General features: G+C 40.7%; 1 protein-coding gene across 1 annotated transcript in view; it reads left to right on the plus strand.

The window, feature by feature from the left end:
• KCNK10 (potassium two pore domain channel subfamily K member 10) overlaps positions 1-19,275 on the plus strand; it is a 57,362-nt gene that overhangs the window by 30,893 nt on the left and 7,194 nt on the right. The window contains exons 3-4 of the mRNA XM_034062267.1: positions 700-817; positions 4,387-4,547. Coding sequence (XP_033918158.1) covers positions 700-817; positions 4,387-4,547 — 279 coding nt within the window. The remainder of the gene's footprint in view (positions 1-699; positions 818-4,386; positions 4,548-19,275) is intronic.

Consider the following 19,275-nt stretch of genomic DNA (forward strand, 5'->3'; position numbering starts at 1 on the left):
TGTCTGCCTGGTTTGATTCCGTGCTGTGTGAGACACAGGACAGTGCCCAGGAAGCAGTATAGCTTATGTTCTGTTTATTTATTTTTCAAGCACTAGCTGGGAGTCTCTGTACCATGCTGTCTGTAGACATACAATCTTGCCCAGTGTGGCAACTGAGAATTCCTAGCTGATGTCAAGTTTCATCATGATGTTTCCACAGCTATCTTATTCTTTCATTTCAAACGGAATGCTATTTTTTCTTTAGTTAGTGTAAAATATAAATAACTTAATCAATGATGAATTGTCCGGGAATTAGATTCTTGGCTGACTGGCTTCAGTTGACTTCACAAGCATTATTTTTATTTACCACACTTCTTGCTACCTCTAACATCAGCTGTTCTACAGGGGAATTTTTCCTCTGGCAATTATTACTTTGAGTACAATATATGGATCTCTTTGTGGTGTCAGTCTTCTTAATAGTTTTGTATCTTCTGTCATTTGTCTATGCATTGTACCTTTGTTCCACCTTAATAGCTTACAGTTCAGTCATATATTCAGCTCTTGTGTGTAGAAGATGCTACTGTAATTTGAGCAGGTATTAAAAAGTATAAATCTAAAATGTTCCCGTGGTCCTAGACATTTCCCTCTTGAACCTATACTGGCTTGCATAGGATATGGTAAGGCATGCACAAGGCTGATTTGTTGTCTCTTTCTCTGCAGCATGCTATTGATGCTGATAATGCAGGAGTCAGTCCCATAGGAAATTCCTCTAAAAACAGCAGTCATTGGGACCTTGGAAGTGCCTTTTTCTTTGCTGGAACAGTCATCACAACTATAGGTATGTTTACTGTTTATCTTTTAAAATGTGTCGTCACACTGAAACCTGGATAATTAATTAAATTTGAGGAAGGTAGATAACAAAGAAATGAAGTGGCTGAACTCTATTTCTCTCAGTTCTCAGGAGGCATGCCTCTAGTATGTATCAAAGGTATTGAGCCTCAGGGGAAATATCAGAAATTGTTCGTACAATTAGGGTAAAACAGCAATGCTGAACTGAAAACATGTAGCATTGTTGTAGCTAAGGATTTATAATCTGTTCTTGATCTAGATGCAGGTGGTCTTAATTTTCACTAGAAACATCAATAACCAGTACCCAATGAAATGACTATTCTATGGTTGTTGGGAATTTGAATTTGAATATTATTGATGAATTTAGCTGCAAGGTAACATTTCTCTGTATTAGATAAAATGTATATGGAACTGATCCATTTCCTTTTCTTGAACCACTAATTTCAGTAAATTCATTATGCAGTGAACCTTATCATCTGCCCCCACTATATATTATGTCCTATATATTTAGCCTCTCTGAATGCTGGCCTTAGATACACTAAGGTTTTTATCCTTTCCTCAGTGAGCCAGTGCCCTACTTGAAGATTGTTCAAGTAGCTGGGATTTCAGAAGATGGCCTGAAGGAAAAAAATTATAAACTCATAACATTGATGATAAAGTTAATCTCATTATAATTATACAGTAGTTATACAATTGAAAGGTTGATTTCAATGCTGTCATGGTTACAGATCAAAAGATCTGATTATTTGGAAACCACTGGCAAATTTTGCTTTTTATTTGCATTTCCCTTGAGTATTCTTCTGGTTTAAATGGTGGATAAAATGCTTCTCCATGTTACAGCTGTAGTGCACACACTGGTGACTGTATAGAAAAATCTGACAATCAAATAGCCCTTCAGTAAAGTGTGAGAATCTGACTGAATTCTGCAAAATCTTTATGCAGGTAATAAGTACAAAAAAAACCCCACCAAATCCAACCTGTGGCAGTTACAAGACTTGCTGTGGTGATTATCTCAAACAGTGGAATCTCTGCCTTTGGCTCTGCCTTTTCTTTGTTATTAAAGTGAGGATGAAAGAGTTGATTATATAGAGCATACTCCTCCCTGTGTTCCTCTATATACTAAGCTACATTACTATGCATTTTTAATGGTAGCATGAAAACAGTGGATGGTGAGAAAGAAAACATTTCTGAATCAAATGTAAGAAAACCCTTCCTTAATATTTGTTTACTCAATAGATCCAAGTGACAAGCTTTTAAATTACTCATTAAAATAAATGCCACCATGTAGGCATAGTTTATGTAGGCATATTCATTGGCATCTGCTATTGAAATAACGTATTGAGAAGAGCTAGGATTTTTGCCCATATTTTCTTTAAATTCTTCATGAATTAAGTTTTTATAGGCTGCATAAAGTCTATATGTTGTGCCTGGGACTGAAAATTATTTTATTTTATCCACAAAAGCCCTGTTGGGGCTTCTCTTAGGCAGATACTTGGCAAACTAGCTGGTCAACTTCAGTCCATTGGCCTGTGGAGCCTGGATTATCTCGGACTTTTAGGAGAAATATGGGATCACAGATACAGCCATAAAAACAATGGTGGGTTTGTGGGGAGGCAGTGCTCTGTGTCACCATAGTGCTTTCACTATCCCATGATAGAGAAATATGTCCAATGCCAGTGCCACAACCCTAATAGGATATAGGACCTGGGAGCCCAGCCTTAGTTCCCAACAACCATGAGAAATTGCTGTAGATGAAGCAAATCTCCATCTCTCTCAGTGTTCTGTGTTTCCACTTTATTTCAGCAGTGATTTGTGATTGTGTGATAATTTTTAATATTCAAATAATTACGTATAGTCAGAATACAAATCTCTGTAACATTTTCATAAAGGTAGCTGATCTTAAATAAAAAGGTGAAAATTTTACTGCCACAATTCCTGTTTACTCTCCCTAACACTAACATTCTAACAGAAATACCATGGCTACTGGAATCATAATTCTCTATGTAGATTTGATGGTTAAATTTACATGGGTAGTGCAGGAAAGGGAGGTGCCTGAACAAACTGTGGTGTCTACATATATTTACTGCATATGACAGGTGGAGAGCTGCTTTTCTACCAGTGTCAGATATTTCCAATATTGTATCTGCAGTTACAGGTCTGGGACTTGAAACCAGATGTTCCTAAGCATACTTGGGCCAAAATGAGAGTTTTCACTCAGGATAGGCACCTGAATAATTATGTCTTAGTCAGAGCCTGTCATCTTTTCAACAACCTCGGGTTACCCTAACAGAGGGTGTAGGGAAGGCATATATGCACCTTTATTGTGACATCAATACTGATTTACATATATAACTGGAGCAGGATGTTCAGAGGAAAGGCTTAAAAACTTCCTTGTTAAAAATGATTAAAAAGTGTTATGAAATTATAGAATCAGAATGGTTTGATTTGGAAGGGACCTTAAAGTTCATCTTGTTCCAACCCCCCTGCCATGGGCATGGACACCTTCCATTAGACCAGATTGCTCAAAGCCCTGTCCAACCTGGCCTTGAACACTGCCAGGAATGGGGCAGCCACAGCTTCTCTGGGCAACCTGTGCCAATGCATCACCACCCTTTTTCCTAATGTCTAATCTAAATTTACCCTCTTTCAGTTTGAAGCCATTCGCCCTTGTCTTATCACCACATGCTCTTGAAAAGGTCCCTCTCCAGCTTTCTTGTAGGTCCTCTTTGGGCACTGGAAGGCTGCTCAAACATCTCCTGGGGCCTTCTCTTTTCCAGGCCAAACACCCCCAGTTCTCTCAGCCTCTTACAGGAGAGGTGCTCCAGACCTCTGATCATCTTCGTGCCCCTCCTCTTGACTTGCTCCAACAAATCCATGTCCTTCTTATGCTGGGGCTCCAGAGCTGGATGCAGTACTCCAGGTTGGCTCTCACCAGAGGAGAGGGGCAGGATCACCTCCCTCAACCGGCTTGTCATGCTTCTTTTGATGCATTCCAGCACATGGTTGGCTTTCTGGGCTGTGAGTGCACACGTTCCTGGGACATGTTGACCTTCTTGTCAACAAACCTCCACAAGTCCTTCTCAGGGGGAACCAAAAAAAGAGTTCAAAGGCACATTTCTGTAGTGTGAATACAGTCTGGGTAACCAGTCAGTGTGATGAGGGACAGACTAACCATGGAAAATGAGCCTCATCAGGTGAATCATACCCCCATCGGGAACTCGTTGGCACAGCCCAAGAAGAGCAGCAGTGCTCAGGCATCAGGTCAGCACAGAGGGATTTTTGGGCCATAGTAAGACAAGCTAGACCAGTTAAGAAAACAACAACTTTCAATGGGACATGAATCTGTAGAAAACATGGGTAACTGAGGCTACAAGAAGAACTAAATCACAGTGGGTAGCTGGCCTAGGAAATGCCATCATGCCATGGAAGTCTGTAAATAGGAATTAAATGTGGAACAAAGGTATACCTGCAGAAGCAGCAGTTTTTCTAAAACCATTAGTTTTCCAAAAAAACCCCACATACAAGTTCTGAGAACCTGGCAATTTTTTTTCTCCTCAGGATATGGGAACATGGCCCCAAGCACTGTTGGAGGCAAGGTTTTCTGCATCTTGTATGCCATCTTCGGGATTCCACTCTTTGGCTTCTTGCTGGCTGGTATTGGAGACCAACTCGGAACCATCTTTGGGAAGGGTATTGCAAGGGTGGAAAAAGTTTTCAGAGTAAGTTCACTGTCAGTTTTTTGTTTGTGTTGTATAACTTGCTTTTAATTCTGTTGCTATTACCTGCAGTCCTTTTTACATGTTCAGCACCATGAAATATTCACATGTCCAGTTGAGATGATGCTTAATGTCCTTAGGGGCCTCTGCCACTGCCCTGGCAAATGCTGTTTTGCTAATTTGCTGATGGCTCACTTCAGGGATTTTCTCTTTGAAGCAGAACTTCTAGAAGTGACCTGTGTGATGCTTCCCTTGGAGGTGGAGTAACTGGAGGTAAGTCTTACCAGGGAGGGAAGGAGAGGAAGGTTTTTCTGTTGGCACAACAATCTTTTCACCCAGTGCATTTCCTTAACAGCCTTTTTCTTGCTCCATTTAATTTTCTCCATTCAACAGTATAACTGTGAGCATGGAGCTTGTGCCACACAAGGGACAGCTTGCCCCTGGCAACCCTCGGCATAGCTGGAAAGATGAAAGGATTCCTCCCAGAGGAGTTGTCCTTGTGAAATTCTGCTGCCTCTGACACAACCTCTGTGGGGCTCCACCAAATCTACATTAATTAGCAGCACAGATTAGCGCCTGAGAATGCCACATTTAGCTATTGCAGTGATCAGCCCACACACACTGTAGGAATTTTAAGAACAATTTGATCTCTGTAAAGGGGGAAAGATATTAATTTGTATAAAATACTCACTACCCCCACAATATTAACAGAATATTTCAGCAGAGGAGCTGGACACATGCCACTGCTCATCTTGTAATCCAAAATGTTGGCGTGGTTTCAGTGTGTAGATAACCAGTAAAACAATGATTCATTTGTGACTAGGTAAGGCAGGAGGTATTTTCTTGCAAAATATTGTGTTTTAAAGCCAAGATCTTTTCATGTTCTGTTTTAGGAAAGGGAGGCACTGGCAGAATGATGCTGGTATCCCAAACACCACACATTGGCTAGTCTATGCCATCTGTTCTGCAGGAGTAATTATGTTTGGTACAAGAAAATAAACATGAGCCATGTCAGAGATGTAAACCATAGCGTCTCACCCCACAAGCCCTATCTACTCAGCTACTGATTATTCCTGTATGTCCCATCTATAGTAATCTGGAGCAGAACCTGGCTACTAGTCTGCTCCCACAAACGTACAAATGTGATTCCCCAGAAAATGGATGTGTACCGGGTCACCATATCCACTGGTCACAAGCATTCAGTATTTGGGTTCAGTGGTGAATCAGCTCTTCCAGCTCACCTGAGAAAACCATATACACACTCAAAGTCTACTTAAAAAGTTGGTAGTTCTTATAAATAATTTTCATCTGGCAAAACTTTCCACACACTACAGGAATTAAATATTCATTCCAAGGTGTCATAAAACCCTAAAAGTAGCACTGTTATCTTACCTGTGTGAGTGAACTTATGAACAACCTGAGACTGTTTCTATAATAAACAGCAGAGCAAACCCCATTTTTTTGGCTTGCTCTGTACATACAGAGGCTGCAAGCATCTAAAGATAGAAAGGAAAGCACTCCAGAGGCAGAGTACACAGTTACAGAATACAGCAGCTGTCATTATAATGACTAAATATAGGCTAAATTCAGATAGTCTTTATTCAAACCTTGTAACAAGTATTCAGATTCTGACTGGAAGTAGATGGGATGAGCATATCTTCCCTCATTGTGCAGTTAAGTATACATGCATTCAGACTGGGCATAACGTGCTTCTGAGAGCACGCCAAGATTTTCTGTCTTCTCAGGTGAGGCAACTGTGAACAGCTCCTGCTTGGTTACTGATTTCAGTCCTCTGGCTTACCCCAAGACAATGAGGATAGGTATGGCAACACAGCTGGTACAGTGCAATACAGGGATGTGAGTGAGCGCCAGAGATGTGGATGGTGGCAACACTGCATCTCTGAAGCTCATGTCTCAAGAAAAAAGACTACGTGCAGAAATACAGTGCCCGTCTAAAATCACACTTCACTGAACCAGGGACCTGTCAGAACAGTCACATCTGCTACCTGTCTTTCAGCTTAGAGAACATATTTTGCTCTAGATTTAAGAGATATGTAATGAAAATGATACACATTTTTTTCTTTTATTTCTGTTGTGGGGTGTTTTTTTGTTTGTGTTTTTTTCCTGGAAGACAGAAATAGGCATTACCTAAGGTATAAGACAAATCACTACTGCTACCACTAATAATAATAATAATGATAAAGGAAATAACAAGCGAAGAGAATACAACACCTCACCACCTGTTGACCAATAACTCACCCCACCCTGCCCCACCGAGCACCGACCAATACCTCTACCAACCCCCCAGAGAACACTCTCTTCCGGGTAACTCTCGGTTACCTCCTGGGCATGATGTGCTATCATATGAAATACCTCTTTGGCTAGCCTGGGTCAGGTGTCCTGTCTCTGCTTCCTCCTGGCCTCCCCTCCTCCCTGGCAGAGCATGAGGCTTAGAAAGTCCTTGGCCAGAGTAAACATTTGAGCAGTAACTACAAACATAGGTGCTATCAGCACTGTTCCCAGGCTGAAAGTCATAACTCAGAGCTGCACCAGCTACCAAGAAGGAGAAAAAACGACTGCCACTGCTGAACCCAGGACATTAAGTTAATTGAAGATTGACAGAAAAATTTCCTGTCCACTTCCTGGCATCTTAATAAAAATAAACCAAAAGCCAAAATAACCTCTTTTCTTTTATTGTTTTTCATTATTAGCCAGCATAAGTGTGTATTACATCAGCTGCTAAAAACCCAATGAGGAGATTAACACCCTGACTTTTCTTTTTTAATGTATTATTATTCATTGTGTTTTTCTGTAAGGAAAAAAGCTATAATTAAAAAAAAAAATCACTCAAGAACTTCCACAGGGGAACTGCCCAGTGCAATGATCAATCTGCCATCTGCTGGCATCCTGTCTCTGGACAGAGCTCTCAGGATGGGTGTGAAACTCAACCTACTGGTGCACATACAGTATTATTCCAAAATGATACAAGATTCATGAGTGTAATTTCAATATTCAGAGCTCAGCCTTACAATTTTCTGGGTCATTTTCACCACAGAAAAAAATGGTTGAGAAATATAAAAAGTTAGCCACTAGAAAGAAATCCTTTATTTGCCTAATCTAGTCAGAATTTCTTACTTTTGCAGTAAAGACAGATCTAATTATGTTCTGTTATTAGCTATTAGTACTTCGATACCACAGAAGCCAGCCAGGAACAGGGCCTCAGTGTACTAAATTCTGTGGAAACACTGATTTGTAAATGGTGTTTTTATATGGACAGGAAAATATATAGTCAGAGAAAAGGACATGATAGTATCAAATGGCAGGCTGGTTGTGAAGCACAGCATTTTGGAAGGAAGAAGCCAGATGGAAATTAAAGACAAAGGGAGGCTGAAAGGTTGGAAGAAGAATAGAAATTAAGTAACACTGATGTGAAGACACTGCTGAAAGAATGGGGAAGTAGGAGCAAATAAACACTTGCTCAGGAGGACTACAGGGATGTCATGAGGTTATGCAGGGAGAAAATTAGAAGGGCCAAAGCCCAGCTAGAACTTAATATCACTACTGCTTTAAAAGACAATTAAAAATGTTTCTATAAATACATTAGAAACAAAAGAAGGGCTAAGGAGAATCTCCATCCTTTATTGGACGCAGGGGAAATATGATGACAAAAGATGAGAAAAAGGCTGAGGCATTTAATGCCTCTTTGCCTCAGTATTTAATAGAAAGACTAATTGTTCTCTGGGTATCCAGCCCTCTGAGCTGGAAGACAAGGATGGTGAACAGAATGAAGCCCCCATAATCCAAGGGGAAATGGTCAGTGATGTGCTATATATTTCAAGTAGGTATGCACCTGAATGTATATTTTAAATCTGAGCATCCTGAAATTTAGGGGTGAATTAAAACAAAACCTAGATACAGATCTGAATTGTGCAGTTAGTTAACACTAAGTTTATGGATATATACATAGACAAATACTAAGTAATAGACAGAAAGATCTGTGTAATCCTTCATAATCCTCATAAAGCATATTTGGCTAAAAATGGACTTTAGAACATTAGAATAATAGTATTAGATACACTTTGATGCATGCCAGCAAATACCTTACAAATCTGTTGAGCATTTTAATTTCATTTTCAGTTCTTTTGCTTTAAATCCAAAGACATATTTTTGTAAATTAGCTGATGAGAAAAGTGAAATCAAGGAATGCATGTAGAGTAAGAATCCAGAAATTGCAGCAACTGCATAGGCTCTACACAAAGAGCATGGCAGAAAGAGCAGCTTGGAAGAGCAATACACAGCAGCTAGCATACATGGATGCACCACTCATCAAATGCTCTGCCTCTGTGTATTTTAGCTTGTCTTCCTCATCAAACTTTATTTAGACCAAAAGAAAAACACAGTCAGTGCTGAGGTGTAGACTCTTTGGAATCATTTGTTTATAGCAAGTTAAGGCTGATGTGCTCTCCGCAGGAAAGTAAGATTTCAGAACAGTTATTTTTAAGCACATGGAAATTCAAACAGTGAATCTCCCACCACACTGGAGTGGGTTGTGAACCACTTCTGACAGGTGCACTCTTCCCTCCATCCTCTTGAAAAGCAGTCTCACTCTGCAGAAAACAACAGGGTACGGCGAGGAAGCATGTTTCAGTCCTCTTAAACAAATACTGTCTGATAACTGTTCAAGTCAAAATGTATGAGAATTCCTGAAATCCAGGACTTCATTGTCAAGATGTGTACTTCAGGTTGGAAAACTCTGGGTGCCCTGTCCTCAAGTTCATCAGAAACATATCTGTTACAAAGAAAACTGTTAGTCTCTCAGTAATCTACAGATGTAGTCTCTCTGCTTCTCCCTGTCTAGACTCCTTCAATGCCCTTGACAAGAGTTGTTCTAATTGCTTTTTTTGGGATGTAAAGCTCTCCAGATGCAGGGCCATCTTGACGATTCACTGTAGTAAGTGTAGCAATGGCAGAAGTGTGACTGTAGACTCTCACAAAGTTGAACTGAAGAATGAAAGGCAGAAGTGGTAAAATTACAGTCCTTCTCTCTGAAGTAGTTTTCTGCTGGAGATATTGCAGGCCACATCTGGGATATTTTATGCTTCTAATTGGTGGTTTAATTATGGTGATGGAGTGATAGCAGAAAGTTCTTTTTTTTTTGCTTTTGATCATTACCTGCTTTAGCAGTCCTTGTGCTCCAGTGCCAATAGAAGATACAGACAAATGATAATTTTATGGGTGAACTAAATAACTAAGGATGCAGGCTGTGACTTCATTGCATAAAGTGACTCGTTGTCCACCAGAACCTAATTTGTCTCTAAATTCTCTTTTAAGTTCAACTGCTAACTTATTTTATGGTCTTGAATATAGAATCATAGAATAGTTACGGTTGGAAAGGACCTTTAGGTCATCTAGTTCCAACCCTCCTGCCATGGACAGGGACACCTCACGCTAAACCATGTCACCCAAGGCTCTGTCCAACCTGGCCTTGAATACTGCCAGGGATGGAGCACTCACAACTTCCCTGGGCAACCCATTCCAGTACCTCACCACCCTAACAGTAAAGAACTTCCTTATATTCAATCTAAACTTCCCCTGTTTAAGTTTTAACCCGTTACCCCTTGTCCTATCACTACAGTCCCTAATGAATAGTCCCTCCCCAGCATTCCTATAGGCCCCCTTCAGATACTGGAAGGCTGCTATGAGGTCTCCATGCAGCCTTCTCTTCTTCAGGCTGAACAGCTCCAACTTTCTCAACCTGTCTTCATATGGGAGGTGCTCCAGTCCCCTGATCATCCTCGTGGCCCTCCTCTGGACTTGTTCCAACAGTTCCATGTCCTTTTCATGTTGAGGACACCAGAACTGCACACAATACTCCAAGTGAGGTCTTACAAGAGCAGAGTAGAGGGGCAGGATCACCTCCTTTGACCTGCTGGTCATGCTTCTTTTGATGCAGCCCAGAATACGGTTGGCTTTTCTGGAATGTGCTGGTTTTAGTCTTTGGATCACTTTCCCTTTCAGTATATTTGAGCTGCAGGATAGCTTCTTTTTCTTCACAGTGCTGAGATAATATGCTGGTACTTAAAAATTCATGACTAGATATATGGATCCCAGCTTTTGACATTTTATTTCCTCTAATTAGGCATTGAATTCAGTTTGTGATGCTTATAAGTAATCTACTTCAGGTAAAGTAACTGAACTGCAGCAAACCTTTTGCTGTTTTTTTCATATCCACTGGTCTCTGTTGCGGAGTATAAGTTTAGTGACTAAGGTTAGGTGAATTGGCTGTGAAGCACATCTTTCTTTAATCCCACAAGTCAGTAATCACTTGTAAATTGTAATGTAATTTAAGGGTTAATATTAACCTAAACAGTTAAATTTCAGATCTTGAAATCTCTGAAAGATCTTTTAAATATTTTGGTTTTATCAACAATGTCTGTTAGGCTTGCAACAAGTACAGCATCAGCCAGAGGCAACTTCAAAGAGAGAATCATGAAGGTCTTAATGTGATTCTGCTTCTAAAGGGTAACCCCAGGAAGTGTTGAGCCTGGAGGTAGTTGAAAGGGCATCTTGGTGTTGCTAGAAAGAGAACGCAGCAGCTCTAAGAAGGAAGAACATGTTAACACCACTAATATTTGCTTCAATTTTAGAATCAAATCAGTCTCGCTTAAAAGATGACAGTATAAACAGAGAAAGAAAGACTGATTTAAAATTAGGCTTTAAAACTAGCTGAAATCCAAAGTACAGCGCTACCTGGAAATCTCAAGGCATCTCCAGTGCACTGAAACGGAAACCCAATATGCACTGAAGTTCATCCCCCAAACTAATTATCACTGGTACTACCGTAACACCTCTTTCTGTGAGTGTTAGGCACTGCACGGTGTAGCTGTTGACTACAGGGGCCTTCATAAGAAACCTTGCACTGTTTTGCCTATTGTCGTGGTTTAAACCAAGTCCCCCAACTCCCGGAGAGTTAGGAAGGAGAATACAAAGAATGTAGCCCCCATGGGTTGAGATAAGAACGGTTTAATTGCTAAGGCACAGCACAAAATCACTACTGCCATTACTACTGCAAATAATAATGATACAGCAAACAACAAGTGAAAAGAATACAACACCCCACCAGCCACCGACCCATAACTCACTCCACCCTGCCCGACCGAGTACCACGTGCTCCCTCCTCCATTTTTCCTCCAGAGCTCCACCCCTCCTGCTCTCTCTCTCCCAGTTGCATCCTGGGCATCACGTGCTATGGTATGGAATACCTCACTGGCTAGCCTGGGCCAGGTGTCCTGTCTCTCCTTCCTCCCGGCCTCCCCTCCTCCACCTGGCTGGAGCATGTGCTCAGAAAAAGCCTTGAACAAAAACACCCTCAAAACATGCTTGCTATCAAGCAACTGTTCCCAGCCCAGAAGTCAAAACACAGCACTGCACCAGCTACAAGAAGGAGAAAAAATGACTGCCACGGCTGAACCCATGACACCTATTTATGTGAAGCCTTTCAATTTATTTTCATTACTGGTTTCTTCATTATTTAAAATTATTAGAGGTTGAAGCCTTCAATAATTATTCTTACTGGAGTCATACTCTTGTCACTGAACTGCAGCAGTATTTTACAGCTCTTAGAACCAGAATACTGTTCAAAAACTAGTCAGGAATTCATGATTCATACAGAGGCTTTATTTACTACTGTTCAGGTATCTGTCTGTATTACAGTGAATTGCGATGGTTCATTTTTCATTTGGGAAGCAGTTTTTATTGCATTGCTTTCTGACTGTGGGTAGAGTGCAGCTGATGAAGTATATAAACCCAAGATCCTCTGTTATCTTCAGGGCTTTTCTCCATCTACTTTAGTTTTATAGGGTAAAAATATCTATGCTTGCTTCCTGCTAAAATTAGTATTAGTCACATAGCTTTTAATTGCAGTGAGGTTCATTGGAAGTAAACCTGAAGAGTCTCAAGCAATTATGTCTCACGGAACACAAGACACACTGGAGCCAAAAGCATGATTAAGAGTTTACCGAGCAGCTAGGGTTTCTTAGATACTCTGTATGAACCTTGAAAGCTAAGGTGCTTTGGTGGAAGCTGCTGATAAATGCCAAAAACACGTAAGCTTTTCAATCATCATCCTGAAAGTTAAACCCTTACCTAAGCACTAATAGTGAATATTCTCTTGTTATTACCTACCCTAAAGTTTTGGTCATACCACTGTGGAAACTTCTCTGTATTGCTCACAGTACAGTGCTGAAATACCAAATCCTGTGTGCCAAGGTTTTGATGCAGTTATTGTCATCTCTGAAAACCTGATTTGTATCCTGAAGAAAATCCTAACCTCAAGATTGTTTATGTTTGCAGTACAGGTAGTAAATGAAAAGCAAGACAGAAATGCAACTGCAACACAGAATCATTCCTAATACAGTGATTGTTGATCCCTCATCTCTCTCAATAAATGCATAGAGCCATTCTAGCTAGTGTTCTTCAGAACATCCTCCAAAACTCTTGTGGCCAACCTTTAGGGAAGCATCAGAGAGTGAATGAGAGGGGTATAATGGATCTTGAAATAGATGGAAATTATTTCACGAGGGTACCTGTACATGGTGCCTCATCGCAGGCATAAGGACTGTGCTGTTTTCACTGAAGTAGGCTACTTCAAAGTTACGAACAGGCTGGATGGAGGTGGCAAATTTAGAGTTATGTTACCTTTCAGGACTGTTAAGCTGTCCTATTAACCCCTCTATTGCTATTTAAATATTTATATTTTTCATTGGCACATATGTGTCATTGTGGCAATAAAAACTGTTTTGAGCCATGGGACAAAGTATTTGATGCACCCTTCATCCTATGCTAGACCTTTCCTTTGGAAGGTGCTCCCTGCCCTCCTTTTACCTTTGCAGGTAAGCAGTGGCAGCTCCTACAAAATGGTGGAGAAGGCTTGGAGAAGCAGGGGGAGAATTGTGGTGTGGAGGGACACTTCTAGGGATGAGGCATTTTCCACTCTTTCCGTGTTCCTGCCTAGAATTGCTGCTCTGACTTCCTCCTTTTACTTTCCTTCCACTCTTCTGGGATCTTTATCCCACCTAGAGTAAAATTCACTCCCTTCGGACCAGTTACCTGCGAGAATGCTGTTTTGTTACTTGGCTAGTCACAAACAGTGGTTTGTTTGTTTTTTTTTTTTTTTTTTTTAGAAAGACAGTAATATTGCAGTCTTTATAGTGTTAATAAGAAATCTCATGGTGAATACAAAATATGCTTTAGTGGCTTCTGCAAGAATTTCTTGCAGAGGATGGTATATGCTCTTATATCTGAGAAGGGCAAGAGAAGGCTGCTTGGTTGGTTATTTGAAACGATGCAAAAGGTGAAAACTGCAGTCCAGAAACAGATATAAGAAGTCCAGTTTGAAGATCTACTCCCTTTATCAAAGGGTCACTCTTCAACCTTTCAATATCTAGTCCAACAGACTACTTACTTTAGCCTTACAAATGCTGGTGTTGTTCCATACATTATCACTAGGGCAATGTTCTGAAGGAATCCTGATGCTTTATTCCACTGCAGAGGAAGAAAACAAAACAAATAACGGAACAAAAAATAAAAGCCCAAACAGAGCTAAAAAAAAGAACATTTAATTTCTCCACCCTGCTAAAAGGAGATATTTCTAACATGAAGTAAAATTTTCCTTTTCTTGCTAGGTCTTTTGAAGTGGCCATGTCATGGAATAGATAACTAGATCACTCATTGATCTAGCTACAGTAATTGTCTTTCTATGTTTCAGTGCTTTTCTTAATTAGGTGCTGAGCAGATGCTCATAAATCTATGCTTGCTGCTGAATGGCACTTTTCTTTGCACCAGCATAACTGCATTTTTTTCCCTTGAATTGCACTGATGAATGAAAGCATTGACTCAACAATGGCCAAAATCAGGATTATCCATTCAGGTACAGGGAAGTGATGTAGAATGACTGTTCTTAACCCATTTTTTTCACTCTTTGGAAGAAGGAAATACTGGTGTAACTCAGAAGGGAATCAAAGTAATGCAAGCAGGAAGGAAATCCACAGTGGCAGTTATAGGCAGCACTGAGGTTGGTTCAATCATAGTGCTGATCATCAAGGAGCCCAGTGCTGTGCTGGTCATTCTGTACATCCTGTAGAGATTGGCATCACACCCTGCTGAGGTATGTGCCAGGCTCTTGTCCAGGGCTGGCTTGCATTTGACTGAGCTGAAAGGCAAACAGTGTGAGCCTAAGACTACCTGCACTGTCTATGCTAGCCTGGCATAAATGTTTTGACTAAGGACATACCTAACCTTTGCGGCTGAGAAAAAAGTTAGAATAATAGAACTGATATATGTGATATTCTGTTTTATGCTTTGAGTACAAAGAGTGTCTTTCCTCTTGTTTAAGTATTTTGATCTGGAGAAAGTAATTTAACAAGCTGCTTAATTAGGACATGGGCAGAGACAATCTGTTCCAAGAATTGTTGGCAGCATAGGAAAGTGCAGAAAAGTTAAGAGCAGGTGAAGGGGACAAAAGAAATGTTAAAGAAATGTTTTCTTTGGAGGAATGCTCCAAAATGGAAAGCCTTGTGGAAGAGATGATGACAGCATGTTCCATGCAGGCACATTATACTAGCACTAAAAATATGATTTTGGTTATCTAGCCAGAAAGGTAAACAACTTGCTTGGAGTCTAGGGGATATTTGTCAGAAATTCAGAGAAGAAAATGCTTGGAAGGTGGAGGAACCATCTGAGCTCACTGTGAAGTGACAAATGTTCCAGTGCTATTTTTGGTTGAGTAGTATTGTGAAATGGGAGGTGACACTACAAAGCTGTTCATGGAAATATGTATGTTCCATATATTTAAAATATAGTCTAGTCTGATAAATTACTAGCATCTTTTGTTCCTATACTTAACGTCTCCTACTCCTTTTTTGAAGGAATATGCCTTATCCCTGTGGTCTCAGCTTGGGAAATTTATAACCTTATTTGGTCCTTTTGTTATCAACAGCCAGGTTAGAAAAGTTGTGCCCAAGTTAATTCACATGAAAAGGACAGGAGATGTAAATGAATCCAGTTATCTGCTTTGATCTGTAGGACCAGAGAGAGAGAAGATGGGAAAAAAAAATCTTTTACTCGTTAAATTATTGGATAAGATCAAACCTGATAAGACCCCCAGGTATGTAATAGAAACTAAGGAAAAAAAGAGGTCACAATTATTACTGGAAAAGATGCATAAGAACAGAATTCTACTGATAAGGGTACTTTTGTGATAATATCTGTGCTCACCCCTCTTGGCACTACACCTGGCTGACAGTAGGTTGTTTGATTTAATATGAGCAAGATGATGCTGTTCATGTCTTGGAAGACAAATGCAGAGACTGGGAGAATGAAGACCTTAGGCCCTCTGTAGGTGAGGAACAGGTTTGAGATCATCTTAGGAACCTGAATGTGCACAAGTCCATGGGATCTGATTAAAACCATTTGCTTGTCCTGAGGGAGCTGGCAAATGAAGTTGCTAAGCCATTGTCCATCATATTTGAAAAATCATGGCAGACAGGTGAAGCTCCTGATGACTGGAAAAAGGGAAATATAACCCCCATTTTCAAGAAGGGGAAAAATGGATGACCCGGGGAATTACAGACCAGTCAGTCTCACCTCTGTGCCTGGCAAAATCTTGGAGCAGATTCTCCTGGAAGGCATGCTAAGACACATGAAAAACAACAAGGTGCTTGGTGACAGCCAGCATGGGTTCACTAAGGGGAAATCCTGCCTGACCAGTCTGGTGGCCTTTTACGATGGGGCTATGGAACTCCATCTGCAAAAACCTCATGCAAATCAACCTTTTTTGTAATGTATGGTAACTGCAGTGTACGTATTTCATGTACATATTCCACATTTATGTCTTGGCATTTTTTTTTATCTATAAGAATTATGTGAATGTCCTCTGAATGCATGTTTAACTGTAAAAAGACCCCCCTTTTCACCTGTATCCTGAATTTCATGTGTTATTGTACACTAAGTAATTCTTCTGAGTCTTGCTTTCGTGCTCGTTTCAGTAGCTCTAAAAACTAATAATTCAACATTGCTTTCTGATTTCATTTGTACCAGTGGAAGAGTAAAAAAAAATAGACCCTCAGCTGCTCTTTTGTGTGACTGAGGTGCACAATAACCATGAGTCAGGCTTTTCTACAGATCCTCTCATTAACGTTGCTACCATTTTTACTTCAAAACTCAGCAAACTTCAGCTGATTTTGTAACTCTTGAACAAGTGGATGTCCTGAACATTTGGTACTGATTTCATAGAATCATAGAATCATAGAATATTTAGGATTGGAAAGGACCTCAAGATCATCTAGTTCCAACCCCCCTGCCATGGGCAGGGACACCTCACACTAAACCATATCACCCAAGGCTTCGTCCAACCTGGTCTTGAACACTGCCAGGGATGGAGCATTCACTACCTCCCTGGGCAACCCATTCCAGTACCTCACCACCCTCACAGTAAAGAATTTCTTCCTTACATCCAGTCTAAACCTCTGCTGTTTAAGTTTCAGCTCGTTACCCCTTGTCCTATCACTCCAGTCCCTAATGAATAGTCCCTCCCCAGCATCCCTGTAGGCTCCCTTCAGATACTGGAAGGCTGTTGTGAGGTCTCCATGCACCCTTCTCTTATCCAGGCTGAACAGCCCCAACTTTCTCAGCCTGTCTTCATACGGGAGGTGCTCCAGTCCCCTGATCATCCTCGTGGCCCTCCTCTGGACTTGTTCTAACAGTACCATGTGCTTTTTATGTTGAGGACACCAGAACTGCACACAATACTCCAAGTGAGGTCTTACAAGAGCAGAGTAGAGAGGCAGGATCACCTCCTTTGACCTGCTGGTCATGCTTCTTTTGATGCAGCCCAGGATACGGTTGGCCTTCTGGGCTGTGAGTGCACACTGCTGGCTCATGTTCATTTTCTCATTGACTAACACCCCCAAGTCCTTCTCCGCAGGACTACCATGAATTTCCTTTTTGCCTAACCTGTAGCTATGCCTGGGATTGCTCCCACCCAGGTGTAGGACCTTGCACTTGTCATGGTTAAACTTCATGAGGTTGGCATCAGCCCACCTCACAAGTGAGTCAAGGTCCCTCTGGATGGCATTCCTTCCCTCCAGCGTATCAACGGAATCACACAGCTTGGTGTCATCAGCAAACTCGGTGAGGGCGCGTTCAATTCCATTGTCCATGTCAGCAACAAAAATATTAAACAAGACCAGTCCCAACACCGGTCTCCGCCAGACATTGAACCGTTGACCACAACTCTTTGAGTGCGACCATCCAGCCAGTTCTTTATCCACCGAGTGGTCCACCTATCAAATTGATGACACTCCAATTTAGAGACAAGGATGTCATGTGGGACAGTGTTGAACGCTTTGCACAAGTCCAGGTAGATGACATCAACTGCTCCACCCCTGTCCATCACTTTTGTAGCCCCGTCATAGAAGGCCACCAGATTGGTCAGGCAGGATTTTCCCCTAGTAAAGCCATGCTGGCTGTCACCAAGCACATTTTACAGGCCATTCTGTCCACTCCTGTTTCTACCATGAGAAAGATAATCCTGACACATAGAATTTTAATGTTATTATTTGGGACTGAAGGGAGGATTACTCTGCATAACTTTGCTTTCCTTGTAGTGCTTGGCAGCTCCAAAATACTTTTTGGCAGAGGACTTCTGGTACTATATAGCACTGCATGTGCCTCCTAACCTCAAGTGGAGCAAGGTGTCTGCCATTTCATTTTTATGTATCAGGAAATTGGAGCATTTAGTAGAAGTGAACAAGTCATGGTGGCCACACTAATAAGTAAACAACATCTTGATTAAATCCTAGTCCTCCATGACTAAAAGTGAGTATGTTGCTATAAGACACTATGTAACATGCATGGGATCGTTGTTTTCTGTTCACCACATACAGTGTGTCTGAAATCCTGCTATTATGAACATGGGTCTATATCTCTTAAGGAAGCTAGATTATCCTTTAGTATTTTAGCAAATTGTTCAAAATGACTCCAGAAAAAGAGGCAATAAGAAGTCAAGGCAGGTTTTGTATTCTCATGTTGTTTTTTGTCTTGGAGCTCCAGTGGCAGTTTTTTCCGTGGTTTATATTGGATTAATCTTATTTTTGGCATTATATTGCTAATCCTATTTAAATATTCCTGTTCAGCCAGATACAGAAAACAATGTGCAATGTGCACACACAAAAAGAAAAACAGTAAGTGTAGGGATCATCTCAGTTTCGGAATTAAAGATATCTATGAAACATGGCTACCCAGGTTCTAAATGTAGAACTTCCCAGAGCAGATGAGTGCCTCATGAGAGTCTGACATTACATTCTAAAAGAAATACTTGTGCTTTAGTGGAAGCATTAGAACTGTTCACATGCTGGTTAGATATTAACCAGCTCAGGCAATATCCTTTCTATATATTACAAAGATAACTTCTGAGACCTTATTTCCTGTCTTGGCAATATCCTAATCTGAAAATAGATCACATTTCTGGGTTAAGCAAGATGCTTGATTTGGAAAACTAATTTGAAAGTATGCGACTTCCTGTGACACCCACATTCCTTTTCCAGGATAAATACAGAATCTACACTGCCACTGTAATTAATCCACAGTAAGATACCTAGTAAGTTTCAGGTTTCTTGTGAAACTATTGAATTTTGAGTTTATTTACAGCAGAGAATATCTGAAATAAATATGC

The sequence above is a fragment of the Melopsittacus undulatus genome, chromosome 4 (assembly GCF_012275295.1).
Source record: "Melopsittacus undulatus isolate bMelUnd1 chromosome 4, bMelUnd1.mat.Z, whole genome shotgun sequence".
In the NCBI taxonomy this organism is placed as follows: Eukaryota; Metazoa; Chordata; class Aves; order Psittaciformes; family Psittaculidae; genus Melopsittacus; species Melopsittacus undulatus.